This window comes from Dromiciops gliroides, chromosome 5 (genome assembly GCF_019393635.1).
Source record: "Dromiciops gliroides isolate mDroGli1 chromosome 5, mDroGli1.pri, whole genome shotgun sequence".
In the NCBI taxonomy this organism is placed as follows: Eukaryota; Metazoa; Chordata; class Mammalia; order Microbiotheria; family Microbiotheriidae; genus Dromiciops; species Dromiciops gliroides.
This window is the reverse complement of record NC_057865.1, coordinates 85,198,713-85,215,934: the sequence shown is the minus strand read 5'-3', so window position 1 is coordinate 85,215,934 and position 17,222 is coordinate 85,198,713. Positions and strand designations below refer to the sequence as shown.

Genomic DNA, 17,222 nt, shown 5'->3' with positions numbered 1-17,222 from the left:
TTCTGCTGTGAATATTTTGGTACATATAGGATGTTTTAGGATATATATTTAGTAGTGGGACTTGGGAACGGGTATGGACATTTTAGTAAGTGTAAATTTTCAATAAATTGTTTTGTCCGTTATTCTCATTTATAGGCTCTTTATGAAAACATGTTAGTGGAGTTGCCCTTTGCTGGGTTTTTCCTATCCAAGTTGCTTGGGACAAGTGCTGATGTGGATATTCATCACCTGGCATCATTAGATCCTGAAATGTACAAAAATTTGCTTTTCCTCAAGAGCTATGAAGGTGATGTGGAGGAACTTGGGCTAAACTTTACTGTGGTGAATAATGATCTTGGAGAGGCACAGGTAAGAGTGGGGCATTTAAGGTGTCTCCTTTTTTTCTTCTGAGCTCAGCAAGTTAATGATTACTTCCCAACCCCTGTTGCCCTTAGGCAATAGAGGAGATAAGGCACATATTGAACAATCACACTTGTGTCATTCTCAGTAAAGGTGTAGCCTCTATTAATTCAGAGTTTGGTGAGCATAATAATCACTAATGTTGACTAAAAATTTAGAAATGAAGAAAGTGATTTCTATTTCATGATTGCAGATTGCTTTGGCTTCTTAAATCAGCTTCTGGAAGCCCTTGCTGAAGGATCCACTGAAGGAACTTCAAATGTTTAGCCTGGAGAAGAGAGGATCTAGCAGAGAGGGAAATATGATGAGTGTTTTCCAGTATTTGAACAGCTGTTATATTGAAGAAGGATAAAGAGTGTTTTGCTTAATCTGAGAAGGTAGAACTAGCATCAGTGGGTAGTAAGTTGCAGAAAGGTAGATTTTCAAGAAAGACTACAGTTGTTTAAGTAGCTGTTTTTCAAATAATGGAAAAGAGTGAGCTCTGTAAACTAGAGACAAATAAGGTTGACTTCTTGGTAAACTTCTGGAACGCATTAAGTGGGCTGTTTCTGATCACTTCACAAAGAAAACAATGGCAAAAAGAATCAGCATGGCTTCATTTAAGAACATCATAACAAACTTCATTTCACTTTATTTTTTTATTTTTTTCGGGGCAATGGGGGTTAAGGTGACTTGCTCAGGATCATACAGCAAGTAAGTGTCAAGTGTCTGAGCCCGAATTTGAACTCAGGGCCTCCTAAATCCAGGGCCAATGCTTTATCCACTATACCACCTAGCTGCCCCTCAAGAAAACTATTAATTGCATGCTAGAGTTATGTGGATCTGTGATTGAACACAGCCATCATTAATGGCTCCATGTCAGTTTGGTCAGTATGTAGTGGTTTTCTCCTATTGATGTAGGAGTGATATCTACCCCAACACAGAGTAGACTGATTTTTTTTTTTCCTTAAAAGGTATTAAAACCATGTTTGAGACTTAATTGGTTATGCTGTTGATGTAGCTTCCTGGTGGCCTAGGTACAAAAACCAGCCCACAAGGAGGTAGCAGTTGCCGGCACCAACACAAACAAACAGGAAAGCTGTTCTCAATTAAATCAATGCTATATCCTTGCTAAGTATATTTTCCATGCTATGACTAAGTAAACCTCTTTTTATTAACTATTAGATAGATAGATGGTCAATGAATGTCTCATTTTGTTCCAATTTCAATTCACCTGCATGAAACAGGCCTGCCCTATGACATCTAAAGACATATCCTTGGACTTGTGCTGGTCAACATTTTTGTCAGTTACTTGGATGAAGGCATGGATTGGTATGCCTGTCAGATTAGCAGATAATGTGAATCTAGGAGGGATAGCTAACACTTTGGATAATAGGATACAAAAAGTTCTCAATCAGCCAGAAATAGTACTGTGTTCAGATTTGGGTACCATCTTGTAGGAAAGATATAGATAAGCTAGAGATTGTCAAGGAGTGACCAAAATTAATTGTGGGAAGACCTGAGAATATTTAACCTGGAAGTCAAGAATAATGAAAAGGGGACATGAAAGAGAGGCAGGATGGCACAGTTGTTAGAGAGCTGGTGTCAGGGAGACTTGGGTTCAAGACCTACCTCTGATAACTACTGATTATCTTATGCTGAACTGCTGAGCATTTAACCTCTTAGTGCCCTGGGAAGCTCTCAAAAGACTGAGTTGTAGAGCATGTGCCATTCTACATTGGTAGAGGGAATTAATCTCATTAGGAATTTCCTAAACTTGTGAAATCACAGGTCTGGTGTCCCCCATCTCCCCAAATAAACCACTTTGGGGGTGAGGAGACAATACAATAGATGTATTCAAGTATTGGAAGTGCTGTAATATGGAAAAGGTACCACAGAGACTTATTCTTCTTGACCCAGGAGTGCGAATTAGGAGTAATAGATAGAAATCATAGAAGCAGATTTAGGTTTGATATAAAGAAAAGCTTTCCTGACAATAAGAAATGTTAAGAAATGGAATGGGTTGTGTCAGGAGATGATGAGTTTCTCCTCAGTGGAGGTTTTAAAGTCCGAAACTTGATGACTTAGTTGGGGATGTTAGGGATTCTTGGACTCATGAGCCTCTGAAATCCCTTCAGGACAAAGTAAAGATGGAGAACTATCTGTTTGGTCTCCTTTAAGATCATAATTATTCAGGGGGCAGCTAGGTGGTGCAGTGGATAAAGCACTGGCCTTGGATTCAGGAGGACCTGAGTTCAAATCCGGCCTCAGACACTTGACACTTCCTAGCTGTGTGACCCTGGGCAAGTCACTTAACCCCCATTGCCCCGAAAAAAAACAAACAAACCCAAAGATCATAATTATTCATCCCTTAGTCTTTTCATATCCTTTCTAGTAAACTTCTTTAATATTTCCCTGTAGCATATGTTTTCTCCACATATGATCAGTCCTATGGTTCTTTTAGATCTTCTTCAGTTTTTCCATCTACCTTTTGTTTTTGTTTTTGTGTTTTTTTTGCAGGGCAGTGAGGGTTAAGTGACTTGCCCAGGGTCACACAGCTAATAAGTGTCAAGTGTCTGAGGCCGGATTTGAACTCAGGTCCTCCTGAATCCAAGGCCAGTGCTTTATCCACTGCGCCACCTAGCTGCCCTCCATCTACTTTTTAAAAATGCAAACACCCACATTTTATGAAATACTTTCAGATATAAAACAGATTACTTCCTAGCATTAGAAATAACTTGATATTTTTCTAATATATTGTGGTGGTGTTTTTTTTAAATGATAGCACTATAATTCTGACTCACTTGTCATTGAAAATGTGTCTTTTTATGCTATACTTTATCCTAGTTTGGACATCAGAAGACATGGGTTCTAATTAGGGTGCTGCCAATAACTAAATGAATAACACTAGGCAAATCTAAGCTCTTGAGTTTAACAGTTGAGGAAATTGCTATTGGTAACCAATAAATGTTTATTGACTGACATTTCTGTGGAGGGCTATTTCCTGCTTAGGGATAGCTAGAGCCTAGAGTCAGATATTCCTAAGTTCAAATCCAGCCTCAGACACTAGCTGCGCAACTCTGGGGAAATCATTCCACTTCTTCACCTATGGGTATAATAATAGCACCTACCTCCCATGGTTGTTGTAAAGATAAAACAAGATAATAATTGTAAAAGCACAGTGCCTGGCACACAGTAGGTTTTATTTAAATGTTAGACAGTATTAGTTGTTATATATGCATCTCTGCATATATAATATATTATAGATATATCAATTAAATCTGTATCTCTAGAGTCTATTACTTTCAATTAACATTGAAGAAAAACTCTCCAAATGTACCACAAAAGCTTGAGAGAACTGTATGTATAACATAAAGAGTATCTTGTACTGATAAATGTTAGGTAAAAGCAGATAACCTTTAAATAGTGCTAACTTTCTGTACCAATTGACCCATTTAACCTAATGGCCTCAAGCAAACTTCTAAGATAATAATTCACTGAAGTCTTGACTATGTGCATTAGTAAAAGAATTTATTTACTATGTCAGTTATGCTGATTTTTTTTAAAAAGGAGTAAAAAAGTTTAATAAATTTTATTCACACAAATGTATGAAGTTATAGGCCTGGTTCATTAATTTTGCTTTACTAGTTTTGATAGAGTCAGTGAAAATACTGCATTTTAATAGACAACAGCGCTTGAGTATTTTGGGGGGGAAATATCAGTCAAAGAATATATAATACCGAGTTTGTATCACTATAATTCCTGGCTTCAATTTCAAAAGTTTTATGAAAGAAAATGTGTGTTCTGAGAGCTAAGTAAGCATAACTATTGCCCAGAGTTTGTCCATATAGCCTGAAATTTTTATTGTTTTAAGGTCCTCTTGGCCTTTAAATTTGATGCATCCTAAACAAGTTTTCTCTTTAAACTATTAGGCAATAAATCAAACCTATTTGGAAATTTTAAAGTATTATTGCTATATATTGGACAGACTAAGAAATCTCTAATGTCTCTACTAGTTCTAAAGTTTCTGATTTCCCTAGTTGCTCTTTGTTATCTTAAATATATCTGGTTAGATTTGGTTACAAGACTTTTTTGTATGAGAACTTGATTCTGGTTTTCACATTCCATTTCTCTTTGTTTTCAAGATCACTTTGATATCTTTTCCTGGTTTTCCAGGTATTCGAAAATCTAACTTCATTATCAAGAAGGCTCATTTCTTTTATTCATAACTTGTGAAGATATATTGGTCCTATTTAGTCCCCTAAGGAATATTAGTCAGTATTAATACCTAATTTTGTTTTAGAATTAATAAGCATATTTTGAGAAAGTTTGAATTAGTGCAAATTTCATGGTTATTATATAATCACCTATATAGCATTGCTTTATTTTCTTTGCTAACACATTTAATATTATACATCATGTTTAATGTCAAGTAAAATAGAGTGAATCTGAATTATATTGGTGAATAAGAGAATATTTATAATGTCAAATCTGTGATTAATGTAGCCAAAGATTTTCTCTGACAGTATACACAAAGAACAGTATTAAAATTATGGGAGGACTTGTTTATTCTCTTTTACATTAGCTTCAATTATTAGGGATATATTCTCAGACAATCTAGGGGTTTTTTATTTAATTTTTTTAACTTGTTATAGATTAGTCTTCAAATAATTTAACTGAAACTATTTATATATATGATCAGCTTATATTACTCCCATAGGTTTTCTACATTCTATACTTTTCTTTTACTTAAGCTAAACTTACCCTTTTCAGTTTATCAAGGGTTCTCCCTAGTCAGCAGTCATTTATTGAGCGCTTACTATTTTACTATACTAAGTGCTGGGGATACACAGAAAGACAAAAATATACTTCCTGTTCTCTAGGAGCTCAAATTCTAATGAGGGAGATAACATGCATATAACTATGTACTTAAAAAATATCTGTAAAGAGCTGATATAAGATCATCTCAGAAAGAAGGCATCAGCTGTGCTGGACACCAGAGAAGCTCTTTTAGAGAAGGTAGGATTCGAATTGATGTAAATATTTTGTTGATTAAAACCATTCTCATCCATTCCTTTTGTAATGAGTAGTGGTGTAAAAAGGATTTGTTTGGTTTTTTAAAGGCAAATAACAGTCATTATATTGAATCAGATGACCTTGAGTTCCAGTTCTACCACTTATGCAGTTACCTTGGGAGAATCACATCATCTCTCTCAATCTCAATTTCTTCACCTGTAAAATGGGGATAATACTTATATTACCCATCAAGTTGTACTACTGTGAGAAGCAAAAGAGATTTGTTATCCAAAAATTATTTTACATATATATATGTATATATATATATGTATATATATATATATGTATATATATATATAAAATGAAGTATGAGAAATAGTGTGGTATTTAGAGATCTCTGCCATATTGCATAATACCTGTCATTATTATAGCCTAGAGAATCCTAGGGAAATTCTTCTTTGACTCTCTGGTAATGCAATAGGTTTGTCATTTTCATCAGTAAATATGTAGGCTAGTAATTGCAACTGTAAATTCCAAAAGGACAGGTCTCATTTATTAAGGAAAGGCACACATAATTGCTGCTTTTGGGAAACTGATGGCTTGAAGGTGGAAAGGCATACTGTCATTTAAGGAGTAGAGGGAAGGAAAACTACTGAAAACAAGGGGAACAATTAAGAATAAAAAAGTCTTTCATTCATCCCCAGTTTGTTCTTTATTCGACCTTGACCACATTAGCTTCCTGTCTTTCTTATTTTACTTTGCTGTCCCATCATTTGAAGGAGAAACAAAAGCAAGGTTTGAACACATTGTTTAGAAGGAAATCCTGTAGCCTGTCTTCCAAAGCTATACTATACAATTTCTATCTGTTTAGCAGTGCCATCAGTGCAGTTTTAAATGATACATCAGGTTGGTTCACTGTTACTAACAGTTCTTATAGCTCATTTTGACTTAGACTAGTTGGTTTTAAATTGTCCTTTTGTGATTGAGGAAGGGGTGCTATTTCTTTTAGGTACTGTGGGACATTTCATAAGCATATCTTTTACACCAACAGCTATATGTTAAGGGTTAAAATTCTAGCTAAACTGTCTAAAATATCTAATGAGTGGTCGCCAATCAATTACAAGCTTTAGCAAGAGTTAGACTTTTAAGCATTTATTAAGGAGAATAAGAATTTGGTAAAGAGAGAGAGAAAGGCCTAGATTCCTATCTATTAAAGGGAGAGCACATTTCTAGCTCCCTTCTCCACCAGAGTCCAAAGGAAAGAGCGCGAGACTGAGCGCCAGTCTCTTCCTTCCTCCTCCCACTAGTCCGCGTCACTACCTGACTCCTGAAGAAAAGACTCCTGGTCTTGCCCTCAAAGACCTTCCCTTCATGGGCAGAACTCTTCTACAGTAAGTATCCAGCAGGTGGCATTATTCCAATCGTTACAGTCCCCCCTGTTGTTCCTCAAGAAACAAAATGTTTCCTTGACGGAACAGTAAAAAGAATATAATAACTATTGCTAACTAATAATATGTGAACAACAATATAGAAAAGGAAGAGAGGAAAGTTTTGTTCAGAGGGGCGATTTTTTTTTTTTTGTCCTCATGAACCGACGCTTTGACATTAGTCTTGCAAAGGGAGGGCCTCTGCAGAGAATACATGTTACAGATGGTGTATATTATAACAGAAAGAGAAAAAAAAACAACAAAAACAACAAATCAAAACTGTTCATTTAAAGTCTCTGAAAGTCTTTTCTCAGATGTCCTCTAGGTGTAGTCCTGGAATGGAAGTCTTTTCAGGGGTTGATGTGTGGATGCTGGTAATCAGCCAGGAAAATTTCCTACAAAATTGAGCTTAACACAACTTTAAAATAGCTTTGTCAATAATCAAATCAAACAATGAAAGTTCTCAAAAACATGTCTAAGGGAATTCAGAATCTTAGTTGTTACACATGAAACATATAATAAAACAAAAATTGAACCATTCTTTAAAATTATAATATTACTATAGTCCCCCCCTTATGGAGGGTAATTGAGAAGACAATTGCTGTGATATTAATTATTAAAAATAATTTTTTATCTTTGTTTCATCACTTTTTGCATCATCTGCCTAATTATCCTCATGCCATTATGAGAAATTAAAAAATCTAATATAATTGGTAACAGGTGTCAAGGCCAAATTCAACACTGTATTTATCATGACACCTGAGATAATTATGGGGGTTACCATAAAAGAACAGAGAAATGATGGGATATGAGCATTCCCACACTTGAGCAATATGTACTGCCCATACAGTATGCCAGGCTTAAAATAGGTGGATGGAATATATGTCCATGCCACCGAACATATTGGAAGAAACTGAGTCAGACTTAATCAGATGCATGGGATTGAGATGTCCATGGCATCAGGCATATAGGAGGGAGCATAGAAGCCAGGTGTAGAAGTGAGATGGGTGGGATGAATACTTCCAGCCATCTGTACAATATTGTGGGGAAAAAGAGAATAAAATATTAAACCAAGAGAATCCAACCTCAACATTTGTCAAAAGCCGTTCCCTCGGCCATACCTTGACTTCATGCATGTCTCCCCTCATGTGACAGTTCAGTGTCTGCTCTTGCATGTATTCCTCTTGTGATTGGATGGCATCTTGGCCAACTGGCATCTGATAACTCAGAATAAAGGCAATTAATGTCTTAAATGATAAGTTCCCATAATCCAAGTCTCATATGGATTTAAAAATTGAGGATAATAAATGATTGCAAAAAATGTGAATACATCTTGACTCAGAATATAATATATAATTATGCAACAATTTCAAATAATACCTTTTTTTTTACTTAGCATACAATTACTTTTTTGAAAAATCTGAACATATTTAAATACAAGTTAAAGCACAACACAATCTCAAAGACAACTTTTACAAATGTTCCCCTCTTTTTTTTTTTTTTTGGAATATGCTTATCAAAAATAATACTTCTAGAATCAATTTACACTTGCCATGGCAACCAATTTGCCAGGGAAATGCTTTAAAGAGTTTGATCAAATAATCAGTTGAGAAAAACAAAAACAACTCAGAATATGGGAGCACAATACTCCTAGAATTAACATTGTATTATGAAATCAAAACCATCTTGCAATTTTTCAAAATTAGATAGATAAACGAATAGAAGAAAATACACATGGAACAATAAAAAACAATGAAATTCAAACTAGGACTAAATGAATGTGAACTTAATATTAATAAGAGTATTATAAAATATAAACTTGATCACATGACTATAAAAAGCTTTTACAAATATTCTCCTTGTTTTAAAAACTAAGTATAAGACACAATCTCAAAAGCATGAAAATCTCTATGAAAATAAACCCATTACCATTAATTTCAAAATGTAGATGTAATAGCATAGAAATCCTATGTAACCTCTGAACTGATACAATTACTCTGAGTGAATTCAGAACACTTTTGATTCCGATATCTAAAATCCCCAATACTCATATCAATACCTTGCTGCTTACTTCTACATTTCTGTAAAATATATACCCTTCCATGGCAAAAGAGGCAGAGTCTTGAACTATGTTGATTGTCATTCTTATTCAGCTTAAGTTTTTCTTCTTTAACCCCTCTATATTGTCTGTCAGTCTTTCCACCATACAAATGCTTTATAAGATTACTAATTAAAGACAAAAGCAGGTTAGCAAAATTATGAACAAAACGAGTATATCTGGAATTTAAAGGGTTTTCTAAAGTTGTCTCAGAAGCACAGCCAGGCTGGGGAAGGGCTGAGCCTGAAGCTGCAAATGTAGTTAGAGAAAGTTGCGCATGAGCATTAGATCTCTGGACTTCCCAGGCAGGGGAAGCAATGGGCTTGGCCATGGGAGGAGTAGAGGGTGGGGTCTGGAGAGGAGGGGAGGGACCAGCACAATTTGAATCAGACTTAATTTTGAACTCAGGCCTGGATTCCTCTTCCCCCACTTTGCCTCCAGGTGCTAGGGGATTAAAAGCTTCTAGAGGGTGGGTCATTGCCTCCAGGCATGCAAAATTAGAGCAACAATTAATGTTAGAATTGGGAAAAGCTGCAGGAATCTCTTCAGGTTTCTCTGAAAAAGCATGGTTGGGAGAGGGAGAGATATTTCCTTGTGTGAGTAAGTTGCTGGCTCTTTTAACAAAAATAAAAAGAAAAATAGAAAATCCACAAAAACAAAGCATTAACATGATCTTATCTCCCATTTGTCTGGTTAAACAGACTAAAATAAAAAATAGGATAATTAGGGAGTTTAAAAGGTCCAATCGAAAAAATTTAAAGGAAAACACAGCCAGTACACCAGTACTTAGCAGTTAAAGGGAGAGGGAGGGGAAATTTCTTACCCAACCAGAAGATCAGAAGAAGACTGAGGGTTAGCTTTCCTCTTCGTGGTCAGCCATCTGTTAAGGGTTAAAATTCTAGCTAAACTGTCTAAAATATCTAATGAGTGGTCGCCAATCAATTACAAGCTTTAGCAAGAGTTAGACTTTTAAGCATTTATTAAGGAGAATAAGAATTTGGTAAAGAGAGAGAGAAAGGCCTAGATTCCTATCTATTAAAGGGAGAGCACATTTCTAGCTCCCTTCTCCACCAGAGTCCAAAGGAAAGAGCGCGAGACTGAGCGCCAGTCTCTTCCTTCCTCCTCCCACTAGTCCGCGTCACTACCTGACTCCTGAAGAAAAGACTCCTGGTCTTGCCCTCAAAGACCTTCCCTTCATGGGCAGAACTCTTCTACAGTAAGTATCCAGCAGGTGGCATTATTCCAATCGTTACATATAGATGGTAACCCTAGGCTTTTCCAGGGGTCAGATTCCATGCCCCCCCCCCAACAACAAACCTACTCAGCCATCCAAGCATTCTTTTTAAATATCCAGACATGAGGACAAGTATAATATATTATGTTCTAGAAAGGCTCTAATCTCCAGTCTTGAAAATATATCCATTGTAGCTTTAAGTTCTTTTAGATATATTCAGAGGAGAAACTGAAGGAATAAGCCATAAATATGGAGAAGGATTAAGCTAATAATGGTAGGATTACGAAACCATAAGTATATAATAACTATGCTATAGTTATCATCATTATATATCCTAGCTGACTGCTGCTCTGTTTTTAGATGGATGTACCTATACTGATGTAAACTAAATAGATTTATGAGAGCAGCTAAGATTTTTTTTTTAGTGAGGCAGTTGGGATTAAGTGACTTGCCCAGGGTCACACAGCTACTAAGGGTCAAGTGTCTGAGGTCGGATTTGAACTCGGGTCTTCCTGACTCCAGGGCCAGTGCTCTATCCCTTGTGCCACCTAGCTGCCCCTGAAGCTAAGATTTCTATAGTGAAAGCACCCAAGAATTTAATTCCATTATTAAAATTGTTCAAGAAATCTGAATTAGGTTAATTTTCAAATATATTCTTTAGAAGGCCATGAGGAAGATTTGAAAAAATGCATTTAGGAAGCAGTTTTAGGTTATTTCTGAGAATCTTCTTACCCTGATTAACTTGTCTTTTTCTGAAGAAGAAAAGTCTAGTTTAGTGTCAAAGGACCAGCCACATTCATATCATTAACTCATATCATCAACTTTACTCATGATAAAAAATGTACCTGCATTTTAAGTGATCTTGTGGAATGTATCTTTATTAGAACATTTGAGTCACACAAAACCCGTCATCTTATCCCTTTTTTTTTTAATTTTAGAAAGTGTATATAAAGGCAAACCTTGTGTCATAATTTCTTTAAAATTATTGTGTCAAACTATGCCAATTTAACTTGGAACAAAATTATACTCAGTGTCTTACTCTTAGCTCATTATCATACTTCAGTTACAACAATATCTTTGAGATTAAAACACTACATATTTTCCTCACTCACCAAATCCTCTAAAACGGGAATAATCTTATTGTTAGAACTAGTCGGTATATATCGACAAGTGTCAGCCTTCAGTGAAGCTTTATCAGTTACCATGAAGACAAAGAATTCTACAATTTCTGAAAGTCATGAAATTCCAAAGTACAACTAATAACTGACACCTGTTGTAAGCTATCTTTGTTATCGTAATATTCATGTTAATGGCCCAAACATTTCAGTATTCTGTCTCTGATAGTAATACTTGGAGAATAGAAGTTGCTTTCTGTGAAACTGATACCAAAGGGTTAGGGATATATTCCAAATATCCCTACCTTCCCTTAATAATCTAGATATCTTTAAGTGGTTCACATTAAATACAGAAAATTCAATAGTTTCTGAGGCTGACATATTTTAATCAAGTCAGATTTTATGTCACTACAATGATAAAGCATGATTTTTAAGGGGATTTAATGAAAAGTAAAAGTAGTTTTAACAGTGATTTAGTTATTTAAATAATTAAGTTGTGACCTCAGCACTTAATTTGAGTAACCAATTTTATCTTGATGCATAACTCAGGAATGGTTATGGCTACAGAACCATGGAAACAGACTGCATTTTTAAAACCTTGAAAGTTTTCCAACTGCTCTGTTAAATTACTTTTGCCTCTGCAATGACTTGCTAATAGCATTTTCCCCATTAATATAGATTGGTTACACTAAAAGAAAATACCAAAGACACTTCTCTCATGCTACATGGTCATCTTGCCTTTCATCTATATTCATTACAGTTGAATAATTACTGCATTATGAATATAGTGATTGAAAATGTGAATATTGGAGCTTGCAGTAACCTATAATCCAATAACATTTTCTGCAATATTTATCCAATGTCTGTTTTCTCCTAGAAGTGTTAGAAATATTAGAGTACTGAGTAGAATGAGTCAGCATTAAGTTCTGCCATCAGCACTTCAATGCATAAGTCAGCCTTGAGATTCCTTCCAACAGTTTTTATTTTATTGTGCAATGTGCTTTCCAAAACTGTAGTACCAATAGCAGATAACTGAATTACTCAGAAAACCAGAAAAGTATAATTTTTTAAATCACATAGCCAGTTTTTCATTTATTATTGTTAATAATAATAATAATAATAATCACCCTAAAGAAAAAACAGTATACAATCAGCTGTCATTTATTCACCTGAGCTGCATTTTTCTTATAGGAGATTCAATTTAGTCCTACAGGACCTAATATTTAAGAAGGTTGTTGCTGGTCCTTTCTGTTGTTAGAGAAAAAAATTTTTTTAGTATAACTGAATTTCTCTAAAACTAAAGCTTAATCAGGGAAATAACTTTAATGGAAATATTTTAAAAGATTTTATTAACGTCCTTTGTTCTTACATCATAATGAGCAAAACCAAGCAACCAATCCAAAAATAAAAAATCTGGCATTGTATTCAGTGATCCACACCCATGGACCTTCCCCTCTGCAAAGAAACAGGAGGAGTGTCTTCTCATATCTCTTCTGTGGGGCCAAGCTTGGTCATTACAATTTTACAACAGGTGTGGTTGTTTCATTGTGTTCTTGGTATTTAACATTGTTGTATTGTTTTACATGTTGTTTTCTTGGCTTTGAGTACTTCATTTTGCATCAATCAGTTCTTATATCTTTCCATGCTTTTCTGTATTTAACATGTTCATTGTTTCTTATACTAATGTTCTACTACATTCATGTACCACAGTTTCTTTAAACTTTAGCCATTCTCATATCAGTGGGACATGTACTTTATTTCTACATCTTTGCTACCATAATAGCAAAAAAGTGCTTACTATGGATTATTTGTTTTTTTAGGGAATCGTTTTCTTAATGACCTTCCTTGGGTCTTATTCCTAGTGGTGGAATTTCTATCTCAAAGCATGCGGACATTATGTCATTTTATTTGCAAAATCCAAAAAATGCTTTCCAGAATAGTTATATCAATTCATAGCTCTACCAAAAGTGTATTAGTGGGCTTAGGTTTTCATAACCCCTCTAACTCTTCCCAGCCTGCTCTATGCCATGCCATCTCTTTTTAGAACACTACCTCCTTCCTCTTCCCCACCAGTAAGTAAGACTCTCCTCCAGTGTCTCAACTGTTATAGGTGAGTATGTTGCCTTATCTTGCCAGGCTCAAGTCTCCACACCATAACCCCAGGGCTCCTAGCTCCCCTTTATTTATTGTCTTCCTCCATTCAGATTTAAATTATTTGAGGGGAAGGGTTATCTTTCTTTTCTTTTCAGGGCTTTTCACCCATCTTTAGTGTCCCCCATCACCCAGATCTCACCTGTGGCTCCAAGAAGCTCTTTCTTGATTACTCAGGGTCATTCTCCTGAGTATTAATGATTGTATAATTATACCAAAGGAATGACTTCAAAGATCAATGAAGTGAGTAGAACATTGCTTGCCTTTTGTTGAGTGTCTTCTTAGTCTTCAGTGTGTCCTATCATTGGTATGCCTTTAATATGACACGGTGATCCAGGAGCTATTTTCTGCAGAAATGTTCTGATTTTCTTCTGTAGCCTCAGCTACCTCTCCCAATTATTTCTTATGACTTACCACTTTGTGGCATCTGTCTTTTTTTTTTTCCCTTTCCCTGTTACTTCACAACATTCATACTTGTAAAGTTTGGCTTTTGTAGTCTTTATTAATCTATTAAGAGCACTTGTTTCCTTCTGCTAGCTGAACTAACTCATAAAATCTTTTTGTCCTATAATTTTGAGATCCTAAGCTATCTTCATAGTAGTAGAGCACTGCACAAGAAACTATCATTTACGTTATTTCTAACTTTGGAATCTCTAAGTTCTATATTCTGTATGATTGCTGCTGTCTGGCCTCCAGATAAATGAAGTATTACTAAATCCTGTTATCCTTAAGTTGTTTGCAAATTGATATTATTGTTATTTTCTCCTCTTCTTGTCTGGAAAAAAGACATTGTAGTACAGATAATCAATTTCTAGGTTCATTTTTTAAAATTTAAAATAAAGACACTGTTTCCTTTTAAGTACATTTTTCTCCCTTAATTCTCCTCAAATTCATTTGTCCATTCATTCAACAAATGTATGAAATCCTGACTTGTGTCCTAACTATGCTAGGAAAGATGGATTGGGATAAGATGTAACATATTTAGTGTATGTTCCTTTTGGTTCCTTCTTTCTCCTCCAATTTTTAAGTAAACTAATGAATATAAGATTTTCCCCTCATTTTTTTTGTGTGTGCTGTAAACATATTCTTTTAGGAAGAGTAACTCAATTTTCTTGGAGACTGTGAAGCTTTTGTATATATTTTTCGCTCAGGAGGGCAGGCTACTAATTTGAGGCAGCTAGGGACAAGACATAGGTTCTGGGGGGGGAAGGTTTCTTATATTCGGGCTCTCTGATACAACTGTTGGGAGAATATACAAGTAGATCTTGGTCACTGGAGAATTCAGTTGCTAGATCCCTGAATGTAATGATATTTAGTCCGTAATGGAAAAAAGACTGGCATTAGTGTTAGTCTGGAGAGGCTACCCCTGAACTGGGCACATCTTAGCCCTACTAAGCTTCCCATCTTTCTTCTTCAACAATGTATAGGATTTTCATGGCTTCTTACCTCCCTTATAATAGGACAACTCAACCCCACACTAAAGTATTAGCTTTTTGTAGAAATGGTTACAGAATTCTGATTGTTTCCTTCACTTCCCCCTTTCTTCAGAAGTTAGAAGTGGAGAAACAGAACAAAGGCCAATAAATGTCTGGTGTTCACCTCTGTAATCAAGGGAGGAATAATTTCTAATAGAATATCACAAATAGCTGATAGCTCATAGGGTTGATTATATGAGTATAGCTTTGTAAGGTCTTTTCACAGGGGCACAGAGATCAAAAGAATGGGCTAGGGAAAAGTGGGATATTATATACAAAACTGTTCACTGTTGTATACGATCATCAAACATAATTGATTGCCTCAAAATGATATTTTGTTTCTCCCAAATGGAATACAGTAAATGGAAACAATAAAATAAAATATTTTCTTTGTTAAGCACAACAAAGTAACATGACAGAGAGTTGGTATAGTCATTGCTTGGGAAAGGTTTAGTTGTTTTTGCTACAAATCTCTTTCATACTTTGTATATTATAGTTTCACCCTCATGACAGTCTCATGCTGAAAGAACATATATACGTATTCAAATGAGAAGATTCTCCACATACAGAGAAACCAGCTGTAAATCTGTGATCCCATACAGTTTGCCTTCTTGAGAATACTTACTGAGTGCTCATGTTATTGTTGCCTTGCACCATCTAGTGGTATTAGTTGAATATAGAATAAAGTCATCAACATCAACCCATTCTGTAATAAATTCTACAAAGCCATTACTAATGGGAATATTTCATACTCTTCCATCTGAAATAGATTGTGATAACTTAGCAAATAAGCAGTAGTTCATTAAAGTTTGTGCAAATATTGAAATCTGTTTAAAAAATAAATGTAGGGTGTTGCATTTTAATCTATATAGATATATAAATGAATTTTAAGTGTAAGGGTGATAGTACAATATGGTGATTATATTAATGAAATGCCAAGCTTTTCAAATTAGATAACATTCTAATCAGAACTCTTATATTTTTTGGTAATTATAAAACTTTACTTTAAAACACTTTAATTATACTATTTAATATTGTAAAAACAAACATTTTAGTTTTATCCTTTTAATATAATAGCTTGCTTTTAATATCGCTTAAATATAATTGATTTATCAGATTTCAGCCATTTAAAGGAGTTTATAAATTATTAAAATTTTAAAAATTTCTTCTTACATATGTAGATTGTTTAAAATAAATATTGGAAATCTTTTTTTACACTTCTTTCCTATTAGACCTATAAGTCCATTAGTCTTATTATACCTTCGAAATCACAAAAGTACATCTTATTACCTGTCTTACATCCATAAAAGGGGGAAAGGGGAGCCAGATCACGCTAGAGGAATTTATTAAGCTTGTTTCAGGCACTGTGCTAATAAGTATTGGGAATAGAGACAAAATTTTTAAATCCCTGTCTTTTTTTTCCCAGTGGACGTCCTTTTCATTTACATAATTATAGTAATTGCATATATGACTAAAATTGTCTTTTATTTTGCTTACTTCACTTTGCATCAGATCATACGAGTCTTTCCACATTTATCTGAATTCCTCATCCTCATCATTTTTATGGTGCAACATATCATGACATTCATATACCAAAAATGTTCAGTGATTTCTCAATTGATGAGCATTTGTGTGTGTGCATATGGGTGTTTTTAAACATCACTTGTATTACTCCTTCCTTTATGGTCTCATTACCCAAATCTGGCACTCCCTTCCCACCATCTCATGCCAGGATTACTGACATACTGGATATTTTATATATCTCAAATATCTTTCCTGTTGTCAGTCTTTTACCCCTCCACTTCCTCTGATCTTACTTAAACATCACTTTGATCATCACTTCCCTACTCAGGAACGTCGTTCAAACTCCTTTTCCTGACTTCCTAGGACCTCCAGATACTCTGCCTAGCCATCTTTATTTCCATTCGCCTTCAAAACCCCCCCACACACACACACACACACACATACCATATACCAAGCTTCCACCCCAATCAGTCCAAGTCTCTTTACTGTCTTGCTCATTACCACCACTGCTCCTTTTTTCTTGCTGTTGTCCCTATCTGGAATGTCCTCTTTTTCTCCTCCTCTTTTAAAGATAAATTCACATTTTCCTTCATGACCTGTCAGTCACAAATCTAGGAAGAAACAGAACTAGGATTTGAACTCAGATCTTCCAATTCTGGTTCTTCTCATCTCCCTCCATATGTTTTCACTTAGTGATCTCATCAGCTTCCATGGATTCAATTAAAAATCCCTGTCTTATAGGAGCTTTATGTGTATCAGAGAAGATATAGCATATATAGGTGATAGGGACTGAACTTAGGAATA

The 17,222-nt window shown here is 35.1% G+C and overlaps 1 protein-coding gene across 3 annotated transcripts in view; it reads left to right on the top strand.

Moving 5' to 3' along the window:
- UBE3C (ubiquitin protein ligase E3C) overlaps positions 1-17,222 on the top strand; it is a 172,506-nt gene that overhangs the window by 140,046 nt on the left and 15,238 nt on the right. For all 3 annotated transcript variants that reach the window (XM_043967090.1, XM_043967093.1, XM_043967091.1), the window contains exon 19: positions 136-348. In XM_043967090.1, the coding sequence (XP_043823025.1) occupies positions 136-348 (213 nt within the window). The remainder of the gene's footprint in view (positions 1-135; positions 349-17,222) is intronic.